Here is a 25,985-nt window from a genome sequence, read left to right as displayed (position 1 = left end):
TTACTGTTCCACAGTTTTGCCTTCAGAGTCTGTAAAAGGAAGAAAAAGGAAAAGATGTAACAAATTAAAAAATACATTAGTAACATTTGTTTTTATAAGCTTTTCTGTGCTTCCCTTTCCTTCTGTTTTCCAGATTTCTGGGTTCAATCTGATTCAGCAGCTGAGGGAGTGTGCGTGTGTGAGGGCGATCCTAGGAGGGAATCCTATCGGACCACAAGACCATCATTAGATATTTTCATATAACAAAGTTAAATTCTGCCCTCTGCTGACCTTAATCTATTCCCTTTATGCTCGATCTCTCCTGGCTCCTTTGCTTCTCATCCTGAATTTTATTTGCAGCTATATTGTCAGTTCCATTTCTTCCCTCATTCCTGCTTCTCCTCCGTGCGTGAATTCTAATTTCCCACGGTTGGCCCACTCCAAAGCCGATTATACTGTTCATTTTTGGAATGAAAGATGCAATGAATTCGTTTATTTGATATTCAGATAAAAGTTAGGTGTGAGTGAATATTCTGATTGGCCAGCCACGAAGAAATCTACATCAGCCTTGTTTTCATCAAGTATGGAGACAGCTCGGATACATACTTTGAAAATCTGGACTCACAGATGTTTCTCTGTCCATTTCCTTATTCATTCATTCCGAGGGAAGGATTGGGTTGTCATTTCCATTGTCCTGGTTATAAAAACAGGAAGCTAGATTCTAGGGGAGTCAGCAAGGCCGATCCCCGAGGATGTGAGGGGGGAGGGTTTGGAAAGAACCCTGTCACGAGGACATGATCTCTTCTACCCAGTTCCATTTATGGAATAAGAAAAGACTATCGAATGTTTTGTCTGCCACCTGCCAATTATGCGTTCTTGACTGAGGGGTTTTTCAGAGTTGATTTTAGGAATCAGATCTGAAAAATCCACTGTGGTAAATAGAGAATTAAAAGAGCAGAGTTTTTAGTGTTTAAAGCACATTGATTTTTTTGCAGTTATTCCCCTTTTTCCCTTTCTTGTTCCTTCCAGTCCAAGTTCCTCTCTTTGGGAGATGCAAGCTGCCAGGTCTCTTTGATGTGGAGTCTCAACCCCCCCACAGTGGCTTATCCATGGCAACCGATCAATGTTTCTCTCTTACATCCATGTTTCTCTCCCTCTTCTCCCTCCCTTTCCTTTTCTCTAGAACCAATAGAAGAAAAAAAAATTAAAAACCAGTTAAATTTAAAAAATTTACAAAGTATATTTTTTTCACCTTCTTCAGAGTGTTTACAAAGTATAAGAAAAGAAATGAAGTTATTTCAAAGTTACTTCAGTTACTGAACTTCGTTTTTCTGACCACAACGTCATTCTCTAAGACTGAACCACACGAGTTATGACTCTTAGCACTACAGCCATCGCTTCTAACTCAGTTGACTTACCATCTGGCATAACCAGATCTTTTTCTTCCTCTTGGGTTAGATCAGAATGAGTGTTAGCTTTATGTTCTGAAACCAAAACAAGATAAAACATGTTTGGTTTAGAATATAATTAACGACCTGTGAGATGTTTTAAGTCAGTATTTTCAAACTTTGTTGACCATGACTCACAGTAAAAAATGCATTTTACATTCTTGCAGTCCAGTATGTGCACTTATGTGCAGATAATAAAACAAAAACTTACGTGACACAATACTTACTCTTTTCCAAACTTCTTACCGTTGTCTTATCTTTTCCACTTATCTTTTTCTTTATATTTTATTCTAGTTCACAGGGAAAAAATCCTGGCCTTCTTACCCTTTATTATCTATTTTATTCCAGTTCAAAAAAATGCTAGTTAGTTATTAAACTTATTTTATGACCCACTAAATTTTTTTCACAACCCACCTAACCCACAATATGGGAAGTATAATGTTATATTTGATTCTAATGCTCCTCAACCAATAGCCCCAAAACAACCTGAAATCAACCCAATTACCTCCACTTTATCAACACTAAATTTATTTTGTCTGCATTAGGTTATCATTTGTTAGAGGGTCTTAGAACCCAAAATGTTAATTAACTTAAATTGTCCCGATGCAGAGACTTGGGAATACATACTCTGCAATTTGGTTTCTCTCCCTCTGTCCTGGGAAGCTGCCAGTTGCCCTCTTCCTGAAAGATCTTACAGTGTTCCCAGACCTCCCTCCAGAGATTTAGTGCCCTCAGTCCTTTCCTTGAGGATGCGCCCATCACACTAGTTAGAACAGCGGGCATAATAGTGCTGCTACCTAGATGCCTAGCGATGCTTTTCTATCTGAGTGGGCCTCCTAAGATCTCTGGTGTGCCTGGGACTGAACTCACCACACTCCTCTGGACACTGGTTTGGGCCGCTTGATCATCCTCTAGAAGGCTAGTGATAAAGCGGGTTAGTCCTCGAAGCCTGATCCCATCTATTTTATGCTTTGTCCCGCCACCCACCAGCCTATTGCTGAGCTCCAGACCAACCACTCAACCAAACACAGGTGCACCCTACCTGCCCTTTCCAGCTGTGCTCATTGTTTTTGAATCTTCTGTTCTTGTTCAGCTACCTTTTGTACTGTCTTCTGAATATCACTTTATACTGTCTCAGGTTCGTATTTCTGGCCAGGTCCTGATCACCTGAGATGCCCCCTTTGCCCATGGTTTTCCTCTGGTGGGGGAACGTTCAGGGTCTCTTTCCGAGCCAGCCCTCTGCTTGCACACCTCTTTTCCACTAAATTACATGAGTAATTCCTACTCATTCCTCTGGACTCAGCTCCCATTTCATCTCTCCCTGAAAGCCTTTCATCACACTCTCAGTCAATGTCAGGAGGCCCCCTCTGTGGTCCCATTGTACACTGGGCCTCTCTGTATCATGACGCTTCTCAGTAAGGTAGTTTGGCTATTTCCCAGGCTAAAATGGTGAGCACTTTGAGTACAAGAGCAATATTTGATTTATGTTTATGTCCTTAGCACCTAGCACGGTTTTTTTTTTTATTGCAGTAAAAACATATACGTGAAACCTATCTGTTTAATAAAATTGTAAGTGTACTATTATTAACTATATGCACATGGTTGTACAGTAGATCTCTAGCCTTTTTTTTTTATCTTGGTGAATGAACTAGTACAGTTTGTGAATAAAAGCCCATTTGGCTATCTTTAGCCATCTCAGCTCACAACTAGACTTCAAGATACTGTTAAATTTTCTCCTTTATACAGTACAGAATATTTCCTTTCTTTGTAAGTTTCAAGTTTCTAGATTACTTATTATGGATGCTCTTTCATTCTGACTTGTCTTGACCTAGTTTTGTTGAGGTTTTTAATTCATTGCGTACCTTGGCATTTACCTTTCCATATTCTCATGGCTCCGCTCCCCTAGATGTGCTGTGTGGCCATAACCGCCTTATCAGGTCCCCCAGTGCCTCTCACAGTGACTAGCACATAGGAGGTGCTCCATGAATATCTAGTAATTTCCTCCCGAGATTTTAATTGATTTTAAATGCGATCTTATATTTGAGTGGAAGAGGGTGATAAAGGACTCAATTCTTACTTAATGGCTAATAGGTAGCTAAATTCTTTGAAATTTAGTAAAAATTCTTTGCAATTTAGTGTTAAATCTTGGAAGAAAAGGGCATTTCTTTTTTCCAATTGATATATACCTACCATCCGAGTCTTGCTGATTTTCCTGGTTGTCTTCTGTGGCACTGAAGGTGGTCTCTTCAGTTTCTGAAAGTCAGAAAATTAAGTATTAACTTAATTGAAAAGAATAAACAATTCCCCTACAAGAATCCTCTCATTGATATGTTAATTAGCAGAGCTGCCCAAACTCTGCAAAGTTCTGATTATTTTCAAAGCTCTAATCTTGGAATCTCTGGAACAGTGTTTTGGGCAAAGTCCAAGGGTGACAGAGTCAAGATCAATCAACTCTATGCACACCTTAAACTCTGTTAATAAAAACATAAAATAGGTAATTTTCTTTCACAAAATCCTCTGTAACGCAAGTGTTATGGGAAATTTAGGACTAAATACCAGTCAATGGAGTCAAATTTAGAATGACTGCTTTATAGCCCATTATCGTGAAAGGAATTTACAGCTTTAGAAGTCAGCCTAATGCAGGAAGCCACACAAAGGGTCTCTAAATTCTGAGAATAAAGGTTTTGCATTAAAATCAACTGCTCCTCAGACTTTTGTGCCTGCAGCCTCTGCCTCTGCCCCGCCTCTGGGCTTTGTTTGGTTTGGCCCACTCCTGGTGACTTGACCACCGGCCAGACTGAGCGTGAGTTCCCAAAGCCCACCCTCTGCCATAACCTCTCTTCCTTGCAGTCGCTCTGCCCTTCCTCCTACTGCTGGTACTTTGACCAGTGACCTCCCTAAACTCTCTGTGGCCTGGACCCAGGGTAGCAGCTGTCCTGTCTCTAGCCAGTTTTTCTTTTTCTTTTTTTTTAAAACCAGTTAACTCATTCTGAAAGGGAGAAACTGTTTTAATTGGTTGAAATATATATCATACTGGTTGTTAAATATTTTCAATACCACCCCCTGCCTGGAGCTTTTAATTTAATTTCTCTTTATTATTTCCTTCTTTATCCAATCTAAACCACTATAGTTCACCACTTCATGGCTTTCTTGCAATTATCCTCAACTTCTTTGACTTACCTCCTTCCTTCCAAAATGGTAAGTAAAATATCAAAACTGCTCATTTTCCATTTCCAATGCCAATGACCAAATTAGCTTAGCACTCATTTAGGGTGCCAATAAAACAAGAGAAGGATGAGAAAAATAAAAACTTTTGTGAAATAATTTGATATTCTAAATAAGGGCATCATGGAAATATTCAGAATTTTGTTGGAATACAGTGTAGTGCTGTTTTTATTATAATTGCATTATTTCGATTGCAGGGACGGTGGTACGCTCTAATAATTCAGATCTTATTACAAATCGTGCATCGAGGTTTCCACTCCTGTGTCCAGGCAGCTGAGCACCTTAGTAGGAAATCACACAGCCATACATTGGAGCTACTGCAAATTCAGTTTCCCACTTCTACTGAGCCCTCAGCTTTGAAAAAAAAAAATTCTGTGTTTTCCCTTTGTCCTTTCCTTTCCTTTCCTTTGAACAGTTACTTCAAACCTTCACCTCTTCCTTTCTAACAGTAGCCTCTCCCCTATTCCTGGGGACCTGGTCTTGCTGCCTATTTTCTCCTGACACCACCCTCCATCCTACATACTCTCCTGTATCCATGGTCCTCACCTCTTAGCTTCACTTGGGCCTTCACCGCGAGGCACTTCCTGTTTGAAGCTGACCCCCTGTTCTGGAGTTGTTTTCTAATGCTGCCTTGAGGATCCTTCTCACTCCCCTCTGTCTACACCCTCTCCCTCTCCAATGGTTGCTCAACATTAACCAGAAACATGTGCCCATCACTCATCAGACATTTTCCCTTAGATGTGTCTTGAATATCTGTCTGCTCCTTCTATATTCCTTGGCTTAATCACAGCTTTCTAATCTTTTTAATGACTTGGTACGCATAGCAAATGACAAGGGCAATAGAGACAACCAACCTGGGGACTCCAGCGGCCCCAGACTCAGACCCTGGGGCCAAGGAGACCAATAGCTCGGCACACCCCGCCCTTTTGTGGCTGACTGCTTGGGAAGTTTTCTCCTGGGAATGACACCACCATATGTCCAGATGCCAAAAACATCAGAGGGTTCTTGACTCCCTGGAGCTCTCTCTTGCCCTCTCTCTCAGGTTGGTCAAATTCTGTCAATTTTATTGCTTTCAAACTAGCCCCTCCTTTACCTTCCCATGGCTGCTTCTTGGTTAAGGCTCTTATTATTTCTCTACCTGCAAAAGAACTGGTCTTAACTACTTTTGTTCTCTCCCTTCCAATTCATGCTTCCCATTATGAACAGAGTGATCGTTCTAAAGTTGGAATCTGCTCCTGTCCCTTCACTGCCTAAAATGTTGCATTGGTTTCCACAAGGTGAGTAACCTCTCTGGCTCCTGACATTTCTAAACTCAATTTATTTTCCAGGTAAAATAAATTGACAGTTTGCAAAAAGTTCTTATTTCTCTGCCTTTGTACATGTTGTTCCCTCTGAATGGAATACCCCTCCTATTTAGCTTAGCTAATTCCTTCCTTCCTCTTGTGACTGGGTTCAGATGTCACCTCCTCCAGAAAGTCCATGTCAGTGGCCCTTCGCAGGGTTCTCAGCACCCAGCACGCTCCCCTGGCCCACAGCACTGAACATATCAGCTCCATAGCCAGAGTGTGGCTCCTGAGGCTAGGCTCCTCCCCTCCCACTGTGGTCTCATTTCCACACTCCCATTCCCCAAAATTGCTCTCATTAAAGTCACACATGCCCTCTATGCCATATATCCATGGGGTACTTTTCAGGTCTGACAGTGTAGACTGGCCCATGTTCCTGAAATACCTTCTGTCCTTCAGTTTCCCAAGACATCAGATTCCAGAGAATTGTCCTTTTCTCTGTGACCACTCCTTTCTCATAGTCCGCTTTTAGTGGTCTCCTTGATCACTAAAGACTAAAGCCCTCTAGGCCTTCTCCTCACACACTTCTCTAGACAACATCCATCACGCTCATGGCTTCATTTCTACTTACGAGGCAACAACTCTCAGACCAGATCTTTCTGAGCTCCAGAAGTATGCAGTTCTCTATCAAGTATTTCCATTTTAGATATCCCATAGGTAATTCAGAGTCATAATGTAAGAAATTGAACTCATTCTTCCTCTACTCTGACACTGTGCCCTCTTCTGCCACCGAATACACACATATATCCTCTCTTTCTCAAATAACATTCTATTACTATTCCCCTCCCCCACCCCCCACATCACCCAATCCATCCATTGCTCAACAAGAACAAGCCTGATTCTCTGTTCACCCCCAGAGTCAGTCTGTCATCAATCTGTCAGCCTGCATAATTCCACCTCCCACATATTGCTCCAAATTCTCCTGATTCTGGCCTCGGCTGCTATCATCTCTTCCTGGTGTCGTTCCATATCCTCCTCCTCCGCCTAGCCTTTCTGCAAACAGTCTAGCCTTGTTGCAACCTGTTTTCTAAAGTAACTGAGAACTGATCAGGTCACTCCATCCAGCAGCCTTCTGTCATGCTCATATCTGCTCTTCAAGTCACTGCCTCTCAGCTTCATCTCTTCAGGCTTTAGCAACAGAGGCTTTACTTTAGTTTTTCAAACAAATTGATGGATGCTTTCCTGTCTCAAGCCCTTTCTTTATATTCTCAGGCATAAGCTCTCACAACACGGCACCTTGTATTTCTCATGCCTAAGACTCACCACAACTGTAGTCATTGTATAATTTATGATCCTTGATGGACTGTAGGTTCCAAAGGGGCAAGAAAGAGTCTACCTTATTCACCCTATGTTTGCAGTTTCTAGAACTAGCTTGTAGTTGGTATATCATAAATATTAGTGGAAGGAAAGAATGCTGGGCTTTCAAAAGCATTTAAATAAAGCTCTTTGCATAAATAGTTTATTTCTATGTTCCTGCTTCCATAGTTAATATTTTCTTTAAGGCAAAAGAAAGAAAATTCATAGCATTTCCTTGTGAGTTTATAATTAAGAAAAATAAGCTTATTGCAATTATTTTTCTTTTTAAAAGCTATCAACAATAAATGTAGTATTGCAGGGTTGAACTGTGTTCCCAAAAAGATATTTTAAAGTCCTAATCCCTGGTGCCCGTGAATGTGATCTTATTTGGAAATAGGGTTTTAGCAGATATTACCAAGTTAAAATGGGGTCATGCTGGATTAGGGTGGGCTCTAAATGCTGTGACTGGCGTCCTTGAATTTGGAAACACAGACACACACAGGGGAAGGCAGACATGTGAAGACAGAGGCTGAGATTTGAGGGATGCAGCCACAAGCCAGGAATGCCAATCACTGCCACTCGATGGTAGAAGAGGCAAGGAATGATTCTCCCCTGGAGCCGTCAGAGGAAGCATATCCCTGCCCACACCTTGATTTGGTCTTCTAATCTCCAGGGCCATGAGCGAATACATTTCTGCTGTTTTAAGCCATCCAGTCAGTTGTAATTTACTATAGCAGCCCTAGGAAACTAATGTGTATGGATGGTATGCCCAAAATTTATAAGGTCATAGTGTTTTTAAGATGTGATTTCTTTAGTGTTCTTATGGGATGTTTTATTTCAAAGGACCCAGTAAACTTGGCAGTTTATTTGACCAATAATTTGGTTTAAAGGTGATATGACATGGATTATATTTATCTACATTAAAGTGACTCAGTTTTAACAAATATTTTAATGCTCTTTTAAGAGCAGCCTCATAACACATCACATCTAAAAGATTACCTGGTTGATACGGCTGAAAATAGCTCAACTCTCCAAGTGCAACAAGTATCTCCTGTTGAAAAATTTTATAATCAGATAATGAAATAATTACAATATTAACTTAATCATTCTTTAATGGATAAACACTTTGATTCTGATTTTTAAATTGCCATCAAATTTTTTTAACATACCAGAAATTATATAACCAAATGAGTTGTGTATATTTGCTGATTTTTTCAAACTTGTGTTGGTTCCTTATTGTTTTTAGGAATAAGATTCAAACTGAATCCCCCCCAAAACAAATGTATGCCTTTGCCTAAGGGAATGGGTTTAAGATCATCTTTCAAGTCAGTTGCCTTGTATCTGTTCTGATATTACCTGAATTAGGTCACTTGTCATTCTGGTCATTATCTGTTCACTTAATTCAATATCTTTGAGATCTGTGAGGACCACCCAATTTCCATTCTCACATTTCACAGGCATGGAGAAGACGATACCTTCAGGAATACCAAACTGGCCTGCAGTGAGCAAACGCAAAGCAAAGCAAAATAAGAACAGTCAAAAGAGTAAGTCATACATACCTATTAAGCATTGTGGAACAGGCTTAGGACATGCTTTGTAACAATAACAGTGGAACTAAATTTCTGGTGACTCCTCCCCAGGGAGAACTGAAACGCTCTAGAAGCATTGATGGGACATCTGTTCAAGCTGACAACCCCCTTTCTGTGTCTCTCTCGAAAGAGGGCACCACCATTGCTTCTTCTTCATCTCCTTTGGCCTGGGTTCAGACTCTCCTCTGCCTGGAGGGCTTCTGCAGTCTTTCTCCTCCATCTTGCTTGGTTCCTTTTGTCTACCATCCAAGGCTTTTTTGTGTGCCCCTACAGAGCCTATGAGCCCCAGGCCTTTGTCCAGTGTGGACTTCTGCTCTTCTATGGGAAAATGGTGGTCACAGAACTAAGGTATGAGGACTGGGAAGGAAAAGGGAGGGAGCAGGAAAGTTGGTGATTTCTTCCCAGCTCCCCTTTTGAATGTGGTCCAAATGAAAAGATTGATAATACTTGTTACTCACTGAGCAACATTCAGATAAAATTGCCTTCCTTTTGTGCCTCAATCAAATTAGGAAATTATGCTTGTCATTCTAGTCATCAAAATATTGCCTCCAGGGCAAAAAAAAAAATTTCAGGTATTCAGAAACTAGGATCTAAAAAACTTTGCCTCAGAGGGTGTCTCAGGTCCTCTACTTGTTCACTCTCTTTGTTTCCTCTGTGAAAAGCCAGCTATAAGCGGGGACAACATTTGAGAATTTACTTATGAGCAGCTCCAGAGAGACAATGATCACTGGCTCCTTTTCCCCAATATTGCATTGTTTATTGATGAACTCCTAAAGAGATTAATTGAATTTTCTACAAATAAAGATACGGTTTAAAATGCCTATTTCACTAAAAAAGTAATATACTGATTTGACTTGACACAAGATTCATTGCGTGTCTACCGCGAAGGGGCAGTGAGAAGATGCAGCTGGGGGAGCGGCCCTCAGGGTGTACTCACTCTGATGGAGGACACGCATGCAACTAACCGCGCCATCCACGAAGGCAGGCTGTAACGTGCTTTCTGACGAAGGGACATAATGCATTGGAGTGCAGAGGAGAGACAGAGATTAATCTGACCTGGGGGAATTGGGGAGATTTCCTTGATTTGGGGAGGATGGTGCTTCCACTAACATTCAAGAAATATAAGGAACATAATTATGAAATCGTGAAAATCCAGAAAACTTACAGATCGTGTTAAGAGATACAGGCAGAGACACAGAAGTAGGAGTACAATCATACATGTAGGTTTTTCACTATTACAAGATAGGAAAGACCCAGGTTTACCTCCACTCAACACTCCTAAGGACACAATCTCTCCGGGGGGGGAGCCGTGGTACCAGTATTTCAGCGTAGTGGCTATACTGTGAGCAGCTAAGATGCCTCCAAATTGTTTCCCTGTGGAGGTCCACTCGTGAAGAGTTGCCACAAATTCTCTGTTCACCCACTCACTATAAAGAGAGAAGGAAACACTTTTTCAATGGAAGGAGAAATAGAAATGAAAAGGGCTGTTTCCTGGGTCAATGAGTCTGAGCACAAGAAGTCATCTCCACAAAACAGAGATATGACTTCCTGTGTTCTTTCTTCAAGCTTCTTCGATCCCATAAAAAGTCGATTGAGAAGTAGTGAAAAGGAGCAGAAACAAATCCCCAAGATTCAAACTAAAAACATGATAATACACATATGGAGCCCAGAAAAGTGGTCAAAGGCTGCCAGAACAGATACTTTCATTACAAAGAATGCATGTTATGTAGATACTATCTTGGACCCAATGGTATCCTTCATTTTAAATAAAATAACATCATAAAACACTGAGTTATTCATATTGAAAACTAGGGAAATAATGATGTTTTTATAGTCTGAAGCGTTAAGTCAGGGCCTCATCCAGCTGGACTAGAGCAAGCCCTGAACGGCTTGCCCTGCTTAGCCAGCACAACAGAGCTCCATGGGGAGCTGCGCCGTCCAGGCAGCCAGTGTAGAGGAACCAGCCCCCAAGAGGGTAAACTAGGGACGGACCAAGTTTCTAAGGTCTGAGGGAGGAAAGGGAGGGGCATTGGAAGGGAAAGTGCTGCAAAGTTTAAAAAGATGCTTCAAACTTTGTATAAAAATAACTTGACATTGTTCACACTCATGTTTGTGTATGCTCTCTGTTGAAGAAACATAGAAAGTTCCATAGGATTTCAACTAGTCACTCCCCGCCCCCCATTTATTTGGTTTTGAAATGAATTTTTATATTTCAGATTATCCTTAGAGTGGCTCACATATTCCATTCACGATCTCTCTAAAGCTCCCCTGCCCCTTTCTCTCCGTTGCCCTCGCACCGTGGTAGTGTTGACTGTGGTGGGCACAGTTCTACGTGCTTGACCTATAATAGTAACGCATTTAGTCTTCCTCACAACCTTAGAAGGCCCATACTGTGTTACCATTTCCACTTTGCAGATGAAAACGCTGGGGAATAGAGAGGGGAAGGAACGTGTTCCAAGTCACACAGCTAATGATTGGGTAGGTGAGAATTTCAGCTCAGGTGGCTTGGTTCTCAACCCCTATATTCTAAGAGAAGGGTGCTCCTCACCCTTCTCCATCCTGCCTCTCCTGGGGCAGAGCACCCAGCATGGCCCAGGCCTGCTCACCAGCTTAATTCCTTGTTCTTGAAAATGTTCAACTCATTTCAACTGGGATACATAGCTCTGTCTTTAAGTTAATAAGATTCACTTTATGCTTGCCCTAGAGAGATCTTGGATGGAATGTGTGAGCCACTTTAAGGGTAATCTGAAATATAAAAATTTATTTCAAAACCAAAAAATGGGGGGTGGGGAGTGACTAGCTGAAATCCTGTGGAACTTTCTATGTTTCTTCAACAGAGAACATAAACAAACATGAGTGTGAACAATGTCAAGTTATTTTTGCACAAAGATTTCCAAGATCATTTAAAAGATTATAACTATTAAACATGTATTCAATATTGTTAGTATACTTCACTTAAAATTACACAGTACCTATCAAAAACCAAGCTTAAAACAGGGCGTGAAAAGTGAGGAGGTCCCCAAATAGCACTGTCATGTCTGTAAACCTTGGCTTTTCTCAGATCAGCATAGCTATTTCCACTAATATTACCCCAAATTATCACATCTTTGATGCCTGTGAAGAAAAGAAATAAAAATTAACATAATAATGAACATTAATTGAAAAAACTGCCTGCAGCCTATTTTTTGTTTTTGTGTTTGTTTTAGGATTGGTCCTTTGACTATAAAACAGATCTAAGTTTGTGTTGCCTGAAACTGCAAATGATGTGGATCAATCATCTCTTAATCAGGGGTCGGCAATCCTTATTAATGCCCTATGAATGGTGTGGGCATAGAATTGATATCAAGGAATACTGAAATGCTCCCTGAAGAAATTGCTACTGAAAATCATACCACTGGCACTGGTTTGATTACTCTGCTTGCCTTAGGAGAACCTTTTATCTGCTTTGATTCTGAAAAAAAGTCCTTGATTCTAGACTGGAATGAAAATTTGGGCAAATCACTTAACTCCCTGGGTGGGTTATGTTTGCTGCAGAATGAGGGTGTTCTAATGAAGGGACCCTGAGGAACATTTTAATCAATGCATAGTTACCAAATTAGCTTCTATGTATGAGGCACTTCTAGGTGGTTGGCTTAGAAGAAAGTCAGTTAGCCCAAATCCCTGCAACATTCTGGGGGTGGAAGGGAGTGGAAAAGAAAATAATTTCTATACAAAGTGATGCGTACTTTAAAGAAAAATAAGAGGATGGGGTTCAAGAGAAATAAGGATTGGTATTAATTTTGATTCTGTAATTGTAAATTTTCTAGAATTACTGTATCCAAAGTGAAAATAAGGAATTTTATTGATTTATTTATTAACTTGTATATTTTCTTAAAAACTCAATTCTCTTATAAGGTTGCACAACTTCCTATATTAAAGATGAGATTCTTTCCTACTCTCCTGTATGAGGTGAGATTGCTGTTGGTTTCAAGTAATAGAATATCTTACTGACTTGGCTTAAGTAGAAGGGATTTTCTTTCTCAGATAATAAAATGTCAAGGTAGACAGTGACACTGGTGCTTGTTCAGCAGCTCACAGTTGCCATTCTCTTGGCCTTTCCCTCATTGTGCTAAAATGGCTGCAGCAGCTCAAGTATCACACTCGTACAGTTGTGTTCAAGGGCAGGCGGTTGGGGAGAGAACGAGACAGAGGCTTCCTCTTTTGCCTTTTAAGGGAGTGAAATATCTTTTCTAAGGGACTTTGCAAGTAGACTACATCACTTGACCACCCCTAGATGCAAGAGAAGCTGAAAAAGAATGAGTGTCTTTTTGAAATGTACAGCAAGAGATCGGGCAGGGGGAGAAATGGCTGAGAAATAGATCTTGTGTAGTCAACCATCAGTGTCTCCTGTGCTCCTCTGAGATTCTTTCTCCCAACAAAATGACTCATGAAGTAGGAATAGCCTGTGCTCCCTCAATCACCCAACTCCTAAGAGAGCTAGTGCTGTGCACTTGGGCTCCTCTGTTAGCTTCATGTTGTAGGAGGGAAGGGAATGTGGTAGTCTGGTGTGCAGCTCATTGGATCCCACATGGGAAAAAGAATTCTCCAGCCCCAAGTAAGCATATGGTAGGCTTTCTTCCCAAAGCCTAAAAAAAGCCTTTAAATCTTATTGGGTATTGTTTTTCTATCAGCTTTCAGGGTCTTTATAACTCAAGTGCCCTAAATTATACTAGACATCTGCTTTTTTTTTTTCCTCCTCGCATCTCTTCTTACTCTCTTTCTTTAACAGCACCCCGGTGTTTCTTTAAATAATCACTGTTCCCCAATCCCAGTCCCTGTGGATTGAGTGGGGCCATCCTCACCTCTTAGGTCTATCAATAGACGTGAAACCAAAATTCCAGATTCTTGGTCACAATGACTGAGTTCAGAGATGGGTCTGTGGTCCCGGCCTGGCCAATGAGGTATTGTCCTGCTAGTTCAAAGAACCGAGGGAGAGCAAGAGTGCTGCCTCCCACTGGGGTAGCGAAGTTATGAAGATGTGAGACTAGGGATGCCAGGGATCATTTTGCTATTTCTTAGAGAGCCTGCCTCTGGGCCAAGCCAATGCTGAGGAAAGCAGAGCTGACCAATACGCCAAGAGAGAGCACAAGCCAGTCCTGACATCCTCACATAAGCCTCAACCTCCAGCTATGCCTGAAATCAGAACTCCCTCCTACACTTTTTAGTGATGTGAAAGAGTTCTCTGTTTGACTTTAATCACTTTGAGTGGACGTTCTGTCACCTGCAGCAGAAAGAGTCCCAATTAAACAAAAGCACGTAGTCTGAGAGACTGAGCTATGTGTGAACTGAACTCGGGATATCCCGAAAAGGTTTGCTACCCTCTTGGCACTTGGAACCTTCCCTGAATGATTCCCTTTGATGGCTTTTGCGTTTCACATGATTTTGTTTAGCTCTGCCCCTGCTGTTGCTGAGTTTCTTCTTGCTACTTCACTGACAATTCTACATTGACTGCTGTCCCTCTTATGTCTCTCTTTCCTTTCCCCAATTTTTGTTTGTTTTTCTCTTTTCTGCTTCTCATAATATGCTTGTCTTTGAGTATAGCAGGGCTTAGAATTTATGGCCTCAGCAGACCCACAAGAGAGCAGCCTCCTGGTTGAAAGCCCCAGCTACCCCGCACCGCACCTCAGTTTACATTTTGTAGCCCTGCCCCTCTTGACACTTCCATCAGCGTATCATAGACCTTTTGTGATAAATCAGTATCTGCATGTATGCATATAAGGTTGGTTGACAACAGAGCTAAAATGATTAGAAAATATTTTGCTTTCCTATTGAATAATTTTAGTATCAATCTGGCTGAGGTAAGCATTGACCCTGGGGGTAAGATGCTAAAGATCTGTATTTATGCAAGAATACCAGGAGTTATGGTTCCAGGACTTCATTCTAAAGAAATGGATAGTTCAGCTCTTGCTATAATGCATTAGGGACTCACTGAAGTCCTTTATAGCCCCATTCAGAGCATTCTGGGCTCATATTTCACTATCTTCCCATTTGCTGGAGGGAATGCCTCGTACTTCCTTGCATTCTCAAAGGACTCTGCTGTGCCCGCTGCCTCTAAGGCCACAAATAGCTAAGATTTGTCAAGTATGACAAATATTACTTAAATATAGCACCCTTTAAATATAGCATCCTTTTAAATACACAACAGTGCATTTTCTGTTCCAGTCTCATCCTCATATGACTCTAATGTCTATTAGTTCAAAGATTAATAGTAGCAGAAACCTATCGGGTGTCATAATCCCATGGCCATGTTTTATACCCCTGCATATGTTTACCGCGTGCCAGGTGCTCTTCTAAGCGCTTAAGAAATATTATCTCCTTGAATCCTCACATCAGTTCTAGGTGCTACTAGCATTCTCATCTTGCAGGTGAGAAAACTGAGGCACAGCCAGGTTAAGTAATTGTCCAAAGTCACACGATTAGGAAGTGAGGTGCAGCCACTTAACATAGGGCTTCATTGTCAATTTTTTAAAAATTATTTTTTTAAAAACACTGATTTACCTTAGTTAACTATTATCATAGAAAAATTATCATGAAACCTAATGGTTTCAAATTATTACTGGAAGAGTATAAACCAATTTAATATTATACTTGCTTATTAATTTTTATAATGATGGACAGAGTCAGGTAGTCATGAAAGCCAATTAAAAAAAAAATCCTTGCACAGTAGACAAATCACACAATAAGATCTTTGTATCTGCCTCTTACTTCCTAATCCAGATTCCAGAAGGATCCTAGGGGGTACGGTGTTCTTCCTAGCTGCTTTGAAATCATGCCGTTTAGAAACAAAACCAGAAACAGGAGTTCACTCACATGAGGGGGTTGTTTTCAGTTTCCTGGCCACTGCAGCTTTGGCTTGCCCTTCCACCCCCAGCGCCACCGCGATAATATTATGGGCGACGCTGGGGGCATATCTCATCAGCAACACCGTTTTAAGGTTGACGAAGGTTTTCCCTCCTACGATCACTCTGACAGATTCATGAGCGTTCTTCTCGATCAGGTCCCCATAGAGCCTGCACAGAGGCTCCCTGCTGCGTATGAACTCCTCCAACGAGCGCATCTCCCTGTCGATGGGGTCATCCAGGATGATGACCACGCGGGCCTGGTGGAAGGCTTCCTCCGCCCTAGTGCAGACGGCGACGCTCCGCAGCAAGGGCGAAACCAGGTCCCGAGTCTCTGACGCAAGGATTTGGAGAGTTTCTTCCGTGTGTTCATTGTCAAATAGAGTTATGCTAATTTCCGTGTATGTTCCAAACACTTCGCCGCTGGTCAGGATGGGAATGAGGTTGTAGCAGACAGAGGTAGAAGCACTAAGAACAATGCAAAGCCTGATTAGGAATGGTTTAAATCCTTTGTCCCTCGTAAGCCTTTATCCATAATAGATATTTCTGCACGTGCATTAATAGGGTGATTTATTATTTTAAATAGGCATACACAGCTGTATAAACATGTTTCCATATTTTGCACAAGCTGTTGTTTCTGTTTAAAAAATTATCTTTATTGAGGTATAATTGACAAATAAAATGGTAAGATAGTTAAAGTATGTAAGTTTGTATATGTACATATTGTAAAAGGAGTCTTCCCATCAGGTTAATTAACATGTTCGTCACCTCACATATACACATCACCCCTTTTATTGATGAGAACATTTAATTTTGATGGCTAAAATTCAAAAGCAGAACAAAAAAAGTTCTCCCTACGAATCCCTTCTTCTGGTCATTTGAAAACCATCCCCAAATAAGAAATGTACCTGTTTATAAGGCTTTTCAAATTAAAATAGAATATGCAGAAGGCAACATTTCAGAGAACTGTGTCATACTCCTCTAATTACATGCTTACATTTTCTCTTAAGAAGATAAAGAAATAACAAATTTCTTTTAACCATAGCTCTTTTGTATGGTATACCCTTATTTACAAAGCAATGACAATTTCCGGAAAGGACTATTCCTTTTTAAATCCTTACGAAGAAGCCCAGGATTTGCACAGCCTAGGTCTCAGTACCTGTACCCATAATTCAGCAGATACTTGGGCACTGTATATATGGTAAGCTATCCATTGGGAACTGTAATGACTCCTGAATGGAGTTTGAAATGCATCTGGGCATGTTTGGTTTACACAGTGGGTTTGGGGAGGGTACCATGGGGTTTCAACAGTAGCGGAACCATTTTAATCCTTAAAAAAACCTTAAAGCAGATGTAATATTTATGAAATCTGGGGGCTAGGTTCATGAGAGTTCATTACATCATTCTCAATTCTTTTCTGTATTTGAAATATGTCATAAGAACTTAATTTTTAAATGAATGGCTCCTTTAGGACATACACACACATAGTCAGAAGGGCAGTGTGAGACAGAGATCGAGGGGTGGAGAGAGGAAACAGGGAGGGAGAGACAGAGCAAGATAGACAGCAAGAGGGGCAAAGAGAGGGACAGGGTGCAGAGATATAAAGAAAGAAAAAGCAACGACAAAGACGGCAAGTGCCCAAGACCGGAACAATGAGGAGCAAAAGAGAGAAAGAGAAAGAAGGAACAAGACTAAGGGGGGTGAGGATGCAGGGAATGAGTGTATGATGAACGTGGAGGCAGCTCTCGCAGGCAGGAATGGAGGGGGCAAGGGTCAGGGAGGTGGGGAGTGGGGACAGGGGGAAGTAAGCAAGGGAGAGGGAAGGAAAGGCACCAAGGCCAAGGGCAAGATCCCAGCAAGGGTGAGCAGGAGACAGAGGGAGAGACACAGAATGAGGGGATGAGGGCTGCGGACAGACGTACCAGAGTAAATGCCTTTGTTAAAGTTGCGCTTAGATTTTAGTATGTGCATATATATACGTACACACATATTAAATCTATATATGATCTAAAGATCATATGTGGGCTATATTGGAGACACACACACACATACAAATCTCACACTTGACATTCAGATATTCTTCTATATGGAATCAATCCCACATCCTCCTCCTTTCTAAATATAACAAGTCTATCTCACGAATCCTGGGGTTTGACTGTCCCACCTGGTTATCCAGACGTGCAAGGGATCACTGAGGTCTTTCTGGACTTCTTTCTCCAGCTCTTTTTTAATATGTGCCTCCAGGTTCTCTTGAGCAATGGCCTTCATCAGCTCAGTTGTCATGCTAGAGGTGACACCATAGTAAAGCTAAACATTGCAAAAGAAAAAGTCAACACCAGGGAAGAGACAATTAGCTGATTATGGCTATAATGGAGAGTCCCTATTTAAAGCCAGAATGGAGAGCTGAGAGAATAGTTTAGGAAGCAAGACTTAGGAATTAGGAAAAATAAAACAATGTGAGGGAATGATAAGGTTTTGAACAGGCAAATCAACTTAATTGATATACCTGGGCATGCTCCAGGAACTCGTTATATCCTCCCAAAAGCAAGCCCTTTCCTCCACGATCCAACAGCTCTCTCCAGATGATGGGGGAATTGCTGTGGCTCCAGTTATTCTTTTCACACAAATCTTTCAGCCACTCCTGTTGAATGACATTCCAAGTGAAGTCACACAGTAAATCTGCCTCAGAATTCAGTATTTTAGAATTCAAACACTAAAACGCTAGCTTGGTTTTTACTATTACTGTATATACATAAAATTTGGAATATCTTAAATTGTAAAAATGTAAATATAGAAAATGGTGATGAGTTAAGTGACAAATTAGTCAAATAAGAAAAACTATTCTTCAAATTCACTGACCAAATGAAGGTACATAAAATTGCTCCGTTTGCTGGGAAGACCTGGAGACTTTATGTTAAAGAGGAGCCAAGTGTTCCAACTAAGCTGATTTAAAAAAAAAAAAAATTCAACTGATTTTTCCCTTGTTCTTCTATATATTTCCAGTCTTAGGGCCATACAAATTTGATACTGCTTTCCAAGTCTTTAAGTATAGTTTATATTGTTCAGATTAAATTAAGGAGCTAAAAGTTACCTGGGGATTTCTGATAATATTTATTTAAAAAAGCTTAAATCCTTATCCAGTTTGTGCAGATCATGTCTTTCCATGGCAAGAGCTGAGTAGACACAGACAGCAACATTCTACTGGGTGACAGGCACCATAGCATTCTTGTCTTCAGAGGTGTGTGTGATGAGGCTATCTCACCACTAAAATCTTAGAAACAAATTTCCCTTCCAATGTTGAAATCTCTCTGCCTTTATCCCACCTTAAAGCCAACAGTGCTGCTGTGAAGAATCCACCATCGCCCCCCCGCCATTTGCAACACAGCTTGACCCCAAAGGACCTTCAGCGTCAAGGACATGTTGATATCCTCTCAAGAGCTGACAGAGTACGACCAGGCCTGGCCCCTGGGGTGTTGAATCAAGAGTGGGACAGAGAGTTGGACAAGGGAGACTGTATCAATATGAATCACTCCTCTGCAATTCAAGAGTGTACACCCTGGCAAAGACTTCAGAAGAGAGGGATAACAGGTCATTAGGGTCGCTCTCCTAAGCTCAGAGAAGGTGGTGGCCCGTATGACATGAAATAGAAACACCAGAAGTGCCTTGGAAGACAATAGAAGAAGGGATCAAAAAGCTTAGAAAAATGGACATACAAGAGTTGATAAGCTGCTTTAGAATGCTGGAAACATAGTAGTCAACTATGTATTCTCGAGGGGCCTTGGATTACTATATTCACCGAAGTGACAAGGAATGTATGGTCAAAGGGGTCTCAGTATTGCTGAGAAGCCCTGTGCGGCTGTTCATTCTGGGCCAGCTCTGTTCAAGGACATGCTGTTACAGACCGGGACTGCAGACCACTGGGATGATAGAATCTTGACATAAGAGGCCAGAGGGTAGTGCCCACCAGTGAATATCTATTGTGGAAGAGACACTAAACAACCCAGCAGGAAGACAACTTAGGCAGCTGAAGGCATAGTGGGCTCATGAGGAGAGAGAGGTTATGCAATGACCTTAGAGATCAAGCTGCCACTCACCAAAACTGAGGTAACTCTTGCTGATACTAAATGTCCAATGTGTGGCAACAGAGACCAATGTTGATTCCCTCATAATGGCATTATCCCTCAAAGGCATGAGGCAGCCCCTTGGTGGCAAGTCGATTATACTTGGACCCCTTCCCTGCTGGACATGACAGTGATTCATCTTGATTCGAATCAACACATATTCTGGGTAAAGAATTATCTTTCCTGCTTGTAGGGCTTTTCCCAGCACTCTGTTCAAAAGCTCACACAATATTTAACCTGCCAACATGGGGTCCTGCACAACATCGCTTTGAACTAAGGGACCCACCTTAGTGTAAAATATGAGTGGCGCTGGGCACAAAACCAAGGGGCCCACTGGCCCTATTATGTGTCACACCACCTAGCAGCCTGACGGAGGGATGGAACAGCCCAGTGAAGGGACAGACACCAGCCTGGAGATGGATGCCTTGAAAGGATGGGATGCCATCTTTCAGGATGCAATCAATACCGTGAATCAATATAGTGTTTTGCCCCAACAGGTAGAAGGCATGAATCTAGGAATCAAAGGGTGAAATTAAGAGTGGCCCTGCTTACCATCGCTTCCAGTCATCCATGTGGGGGATTCACGCTTACCAAGCCCCACCTGCCCGAGACCCCGTGGGTCTGCAGGTTCTAAATCCTGGGTGGGGGATACTTCTACCAGGAAGACTCCCATTAAACGTTAAGCTGTGGCTGCCACTTGGCCAGTGTGAGCTCCTGTGCCAAAGAGACCAGCAGGCAAAGAAGGGAGTTGCCACCCCAGAAGGGACAACTGGCCCTGATGATCAGGAGCATGTAGGGCAGCTAGTACTCAGTGCGTGCAGGAAAGAAGACTTGTTACCTAAATGATTTAGAGGGGCATCATTGGCACTATCTTGCTCAATTCTGACAGCAAATGGACAAGAGCAGCAGTCTCATCCTGAAGAGGGAATGGAGAGTAGGGCTCAGGGCCCTTAAGGATACAGGTGCAGGCCATCGCAGCCAACAAGGCGCCTAGACCATCAGAGGGGAGGGGAGTCTGCAGTGGAGAGCAGTGATGAGTGCTGGGTACAGCCCGGAAGATGTGCAGTGGAGACTATAGTTCATTTGACTAACCTCCTTACAAAGTTTCCCTAGGGAGAGTGGCCAGCCAGAATCCTCAAAGAGCCGCTCACAGATGGCGTGAGCTTATCACACAGAGCACGTGGTTCCCAAAGGCCTGACTGGTGAACTGCCAAAGATCCTGCTATTGCAGCTCAGATTTTTCCTTCGTGATCAAGACACACAAGGCCTCAGTGGCGTCTCCCTCCAGGAACTGATCTTAGCCAAAGGAAGTGCCCTTGTCCTAGGTGAAATCCTTTCCCTGGGCCACCAGCATCCAGCGACATAGCTGGGGGACTACAAAAGCCCAGGCCCCTCGCCGGTTGGGGGATACCTCTGAAGGGCCAGCCCAGCTTCACAGTTCCCTGTATGGTGGGCTGAGCCCTCCGTTGCCGCTGGGTGGCCATTCAGCCTCTCCCACTGCCTGCAGCTGCTGCCCTTATTCCTTCCCAGGATGTTGTTCCTAAGAGCATGCCCCACCCCTCCCCAGTAAAGGAAGTTCCTTCACCTAAACCTCCGTCTCAGTTTTTTTCTGGGGAAACTAAGTCCCGCAGAAGGGTATTTCAGATAAACAAGCACCTCATCCCATTAGAAACCAATATGAATATGAATAAAATGTTTAAAAGTGCAATATAAGTTGCCTGGATTCTTGGGGGGAAACAACAGCGAAATTTATTCTACTTATTGTTTAGGGCCTCATTTGTTGTTCTAGGTATTAGGGGAAAAATAATGTTTTAAGACTGATAAGTGAAGATTAATTTTATTAGTAGTAAAGTATCAGTAGTATGTGAATATTAGTTACTGGAAGCCTAACTGATATAGTAGCTAATATTAATTAAATTGGAACACGTTTGTGTGTGTGTGTGTGTGTGTGTGTGTGTGTGTGAGAGAGAGAGAGAGAGAGAGAGAGTTTAAAAAATCGTAAAGGCTTCTTACCTCCCAAACATGAGGATGTTGTGTAATTTTATATATCTGAAAATCAGGAAGGTTCTTTTGTAAATAGTCTGCCAGAAGTTCTGCTTTAGCATAATATGGGCAATCTGCTTTACCTAGAAGAGTTCAAATTAGCAATGCTTTCTTTTATCATACAGAAATAATCATGCAATTATAAATATATGCTATGTAATTAGAGAATTAATCATATAGTTATATTTTATAATATAGAGTTATAGTATAAGTTGCCACCACATAAACTTTCGATTTTCATTATATTGGCAAAAAAGGAGGTCAGAATCTTAGGTAGTAAGATGTGGAAAGGAAAAAAGACCATTGAATATTCACTGTCCTCCAGTACTATGTTAGAATTCTCTTCCCCTTAGAGGCTTCCATGAATAGGCAAAGTGAGAAGTGAGAAGTGGTAGAATCACATGTGGATTTGATGTATGTGGCAGGCAGTACTGGGGGAAGGAGAAGCTGAAGGAGATAAGAGAGTCTGGAATAACTTCTATTTTCTGGCTTGTGTAGATGACCTGGAGCTCCAAAGAGAGAAATCACAGGTGAGTTCAATTATAGACAAGTACAGTGGTGGTAGCCATCAACACACAGGAAATTAAAGCTGCCAATGTGCGTGGTTTGACAGGCAGGAGCCAAGTGCAGAAGTCTCTCTCTATAGCATTCTTCCCCAGTTACCAGTTCTTCAACCTCATGGAGACTTCTAAGTCACCAACCCCTCTCAACTTCTCCCTGTCTAGTAGCCTCCCTGTCTAATTCAAATCCATAGTTTATGAATGCAAACCACCCTCTGGCTTATCTCTTAAATTATCTTGCCCCACTGTGCTCTGACAAATCAGTCTGATGAAGGTCCTTCCCCTGCCTTTTCTGTGCTGAGGTCTCTCAGGCACCCCTGGAGGAATGTGGCAGAACCAAACAGAGAGGCGCCATTAAATGCATGGTCGCCAGCCTCAACTGGCCCTCAACTGACTAGAGGTCCGTTTCCTTGGCAACATTCTCTTCTTTTCTCCACAACTGCTTTTCCAGACTTTGTCCATTTCCTTCAAAACCCTTCCTTCTTCCCAACATTTTTCCAGACCACCAAAAGACAAGAGAAGACATTGCTCTCTACTTTACAAAATTAAAGGCAGTTCATAGAAAAAGGCATCAGTTGGGGAATCCCCCAACCTCTTGCCATTAAGTGTACAAGCCTGTCTGCATTTGAACTCATCCTTTCCTTCTTTCTCCTATTCAGTGGAAGAGGGACCTTACCTCCTGTCCAGGTCCATTCTTACCACTTATGCCCTGGCCACTACCCTCTTCTGCCTTCAGAATTTCCACTGATTCTACTCAGTTGGTTATACCTTCTTTCTTGCATCTCATCTCTGTTTCCAATGATCATTTTCCTCTGCATTTAAATATCCTCATTATAGTTAAGTTTCTTTTCTACTAAAAAACAAAAAGCCCATGCACCCTGTAGTTACTGTCCTCCACCTGACCTTTTCTATTAAAACTTTTTTTTTTATTAAAAAATTGGAAGAGTTCTGTACACTTGCCATCCTCAGTACTTCACTTCCATTATTTGTCATCCTGAGCAATCTGACTTTCCCCATAATTCTCTGGCAGGTCACCAAGGACCTCCATGTCACTAAATCTAAAGGATACTTTTCTTTTTTTATCCTCACCCAAGGACCCCCCCCCCTTTTTTTTGAGAGAGAGAGAGAGAGAGAAACTTCAACTGATTGCCTTCTGGTATGTGCCCAGAAGACAAGGAATCAAACCTGCAACCAGGGTACGTTCCCTGACTGGGGATCAAACCCATGACATTTTAGTCTACAGGATGATGCTCTAACTGAGCCACAGTGGCCAGGGCTCCAAAGGATACTTTTTGGTCCTTTTCTTGTTGACCCTTGGCAGCATTTGGCCCCCTCCTACACTTCTGAAGCACCCATTATGCTTGGGCATTTTCCAGGATTTCTTTCTATTTCTCTGGCCACTACTCACTATACTTTGTAGGTTCTTATTCCTTTATCAATCCATCAGAAGGTAAGCATTCTGCAAGGTTTCTTATTTTATCTTCACACCCTATACATTCTTCCTGGCCAATCTCCTCCACTTCCCTGGTTTCAAGCAGCAATCTGTATTTCCAGCTTAGACCTATCTCTTTATCCAATCTATACCTTCCTGTATTTTTTTTCATCTCCTTCTGAATGTCCCATAGACACTCAGCATGTCTGTGATGAATTTTGCCACCACTTCCCCACTAAATCTGCTCCTTCTGTTATGTTCTTTATGTCCATTTACCCAGTTATCCAAGAGTATTAAGAGTATCCAGAGTATTAAGCCTGCTCTTCTCCTTTTTTCAATAAGTCCTCATCTACCCAGTTATTCAAACCACTGCTTGGGAATAATTTTAACTCTTTCTTTTCCCTTACCTGCTTTCCTCCACCCACTTAGACAACTAGTTCTATAGATTCTGCCTTCCTACCATCTCTTCAATCCACCCACTTCTTCCCATTTCTATTGCCGACCAGCCTAGGTTAGGCCACCATTATCTCCTTAGTGGGCGATAGCACCTAACTGGGCTCTGGGCATCTGGTCTTTCTCTTCCCACACTGCAGAGGTAACACTCAGATAAAACGCAAATTTGATTATGTCTCCCATTCCAAAAATCTGCATGTACTTTGGATAAAGTTTAAAGTAATGACTATGGCTCACAAGAATCTGCATTACCCTGTCTCTGACCTCAGACTATGATACTCTTTCCCTTGTACTCTTTGCTCCAATCTTACTAAATCTATTTCCATTTTCTACTGCTTGTATACTCCATCATCAGCAAGCCAGCTTTCCTCATCCCAACCCCACTTCCTACTACCCATACTTAATTACTCTCTTTCTTCTTACCTCCTCTCTGCTAAGTAACTCTTTCTCATCTTGCAGGTCTTTGCTTAAAAATCACCCCTTCCAGGAAGCCCCCTGACTAAATGAGGTCCTCTGCCACTGCTCCTATAGAACCCTGCCCTGATGCTGCCACACATGCAGCATTCTGTGTGTTTACCGCTGTCTTCCCAGCATACAGTCGGTGCTCAAAAATATTCTTCTGAATGAATAAAGAAGCAAAGAAAATAGATTTCTAGGGAGGTGCCAACTGTGTTAATTCATCAAAGAGGTCGAATAAGACAGGGATTGGGCAGCTTCTCTAAACTCATTGGTAACTTTCATGAGGACTATTTTGGAAAGGAGTTCGACATAGAAGCAGATTGAGTGGAAGGAGGACCTAGAGATAGAAGAGCAGTCTCCTCTCTTAAGAAACTTGCTGAGGAGGTAAGGAGGCAGGTACAATAGAAGCTGTAGTAAAAGCCTCTTCAGTGCTTTCTTGGATGCCAGTCGTCATTTCCAATCCTTCCCCTCCACTGGTGACACGGTGGGCTTCCTAAAATGCAAGCCCACCAAAGATATTCTTCTTTTTAAAAGTTTTCAGTGGATCCTTATTGCTTTCATAATACAGTTCAAACACCTTTGCTTGGTGCACATGAGGCTCCTGCTCCAGCTTCCGTTCTAGCCCCAGGTCCAGTCACTTCCTCCATATCTAGATGGTCTATTAAACCACGAGATTTGCAGCCTCTGTGCCTTTATCTGGAATGGCCTCCCTATTGCAAACTGACAAATCAACCCCTGTGACACCCCTCCCCCGAGCCCTGTGTAACCTCTCCCTCATTGCATTAATCACACTGTATTAAAATTACTTGTTCACATGTTTCTGTACTCCATTAGACTGAAAGTTCCTCGAGGCAGGGACGTGTCTTTCTCCCGCAACTGCATCCCCAGTGTCAGGCAGTGCTTTGCACAGAGTCACCGCCCAATAAACATCTTTAAATGCATGCATGAGAAAGCCTGAAGTGGTCCATATAGAGGCTGAAGTTGCTAGAACAGAAGCCAGTTAGGAAGATCACAGCCAAGTGGCCATAGGAGGCGAGCAGTTTGCGGTGTTTTGAGCGATCTGAGGGCTCACGCAGGGATCACTCACCCGCAAGCACGAATTTGGCCATGGTGGAGCTGTGTAATCCCAGTGCAGGCACCGCGTCTTGGCGGTCTCCTG

The 25,985-nt window shown here is 42.1% G+C and overlaps 1 protein-coding gene across 1 annotated transcript; it reads right to left on the bottom strand.

The window, feature by feature from the left end:
• Nucleotides 1–25,935, bottom strand: MDH1B (malate dehydrogenase 1B). Its single transcript, XM_054586122.1, has 14 exons — nt 25,914–25,935; nt 21,893–22,005; nt 18,265–18,399; nt 17,923–18,065; nt 15,730–16,226; nt 11,853–11,994; nt 10,144–10,307; nt 8,648–8,787; nt 8,164–8,342; nt 5,507–5,607; nt 3,618–3,680; nt 1,398–1,475; nt 843–908; nt 1–29 (listed from the first exon to the last, which is right to left on the bottom strand). The coding sequence occupies exons 1-14, from the start codon at nt 25,933–25,935 to the stop codon at nt 1–3; spliced, it is 1,872 nt and encodes a 623-aa protein (XP_054442097.1).
• Nucleotides 25,936–25,985: the final 50 nt, after the last annotated feature.

Source organism: Pteronotus mesoamericanus, unplaced genomic scaffold, assembly GCF_021234165.1.
Source record: "Pteronotus mesoamericanus isolate MK-2021 breed Mesoamerican mustached bat unplaced genomic scaffold, CSHL_Meso_final contig_90, whole genome shotgun sequence".
In the NCBI taxonomy this organism is placed as follows: Eukaryota; Metazoa; Chordata; class Mammalia; order Chiroptera; family Mormoopidae; genus Pteronotus; species Pteronotus mesoamericanus.
This window is presented reverse-complemented; position numbering and strand designations above follow the sequence as displayed.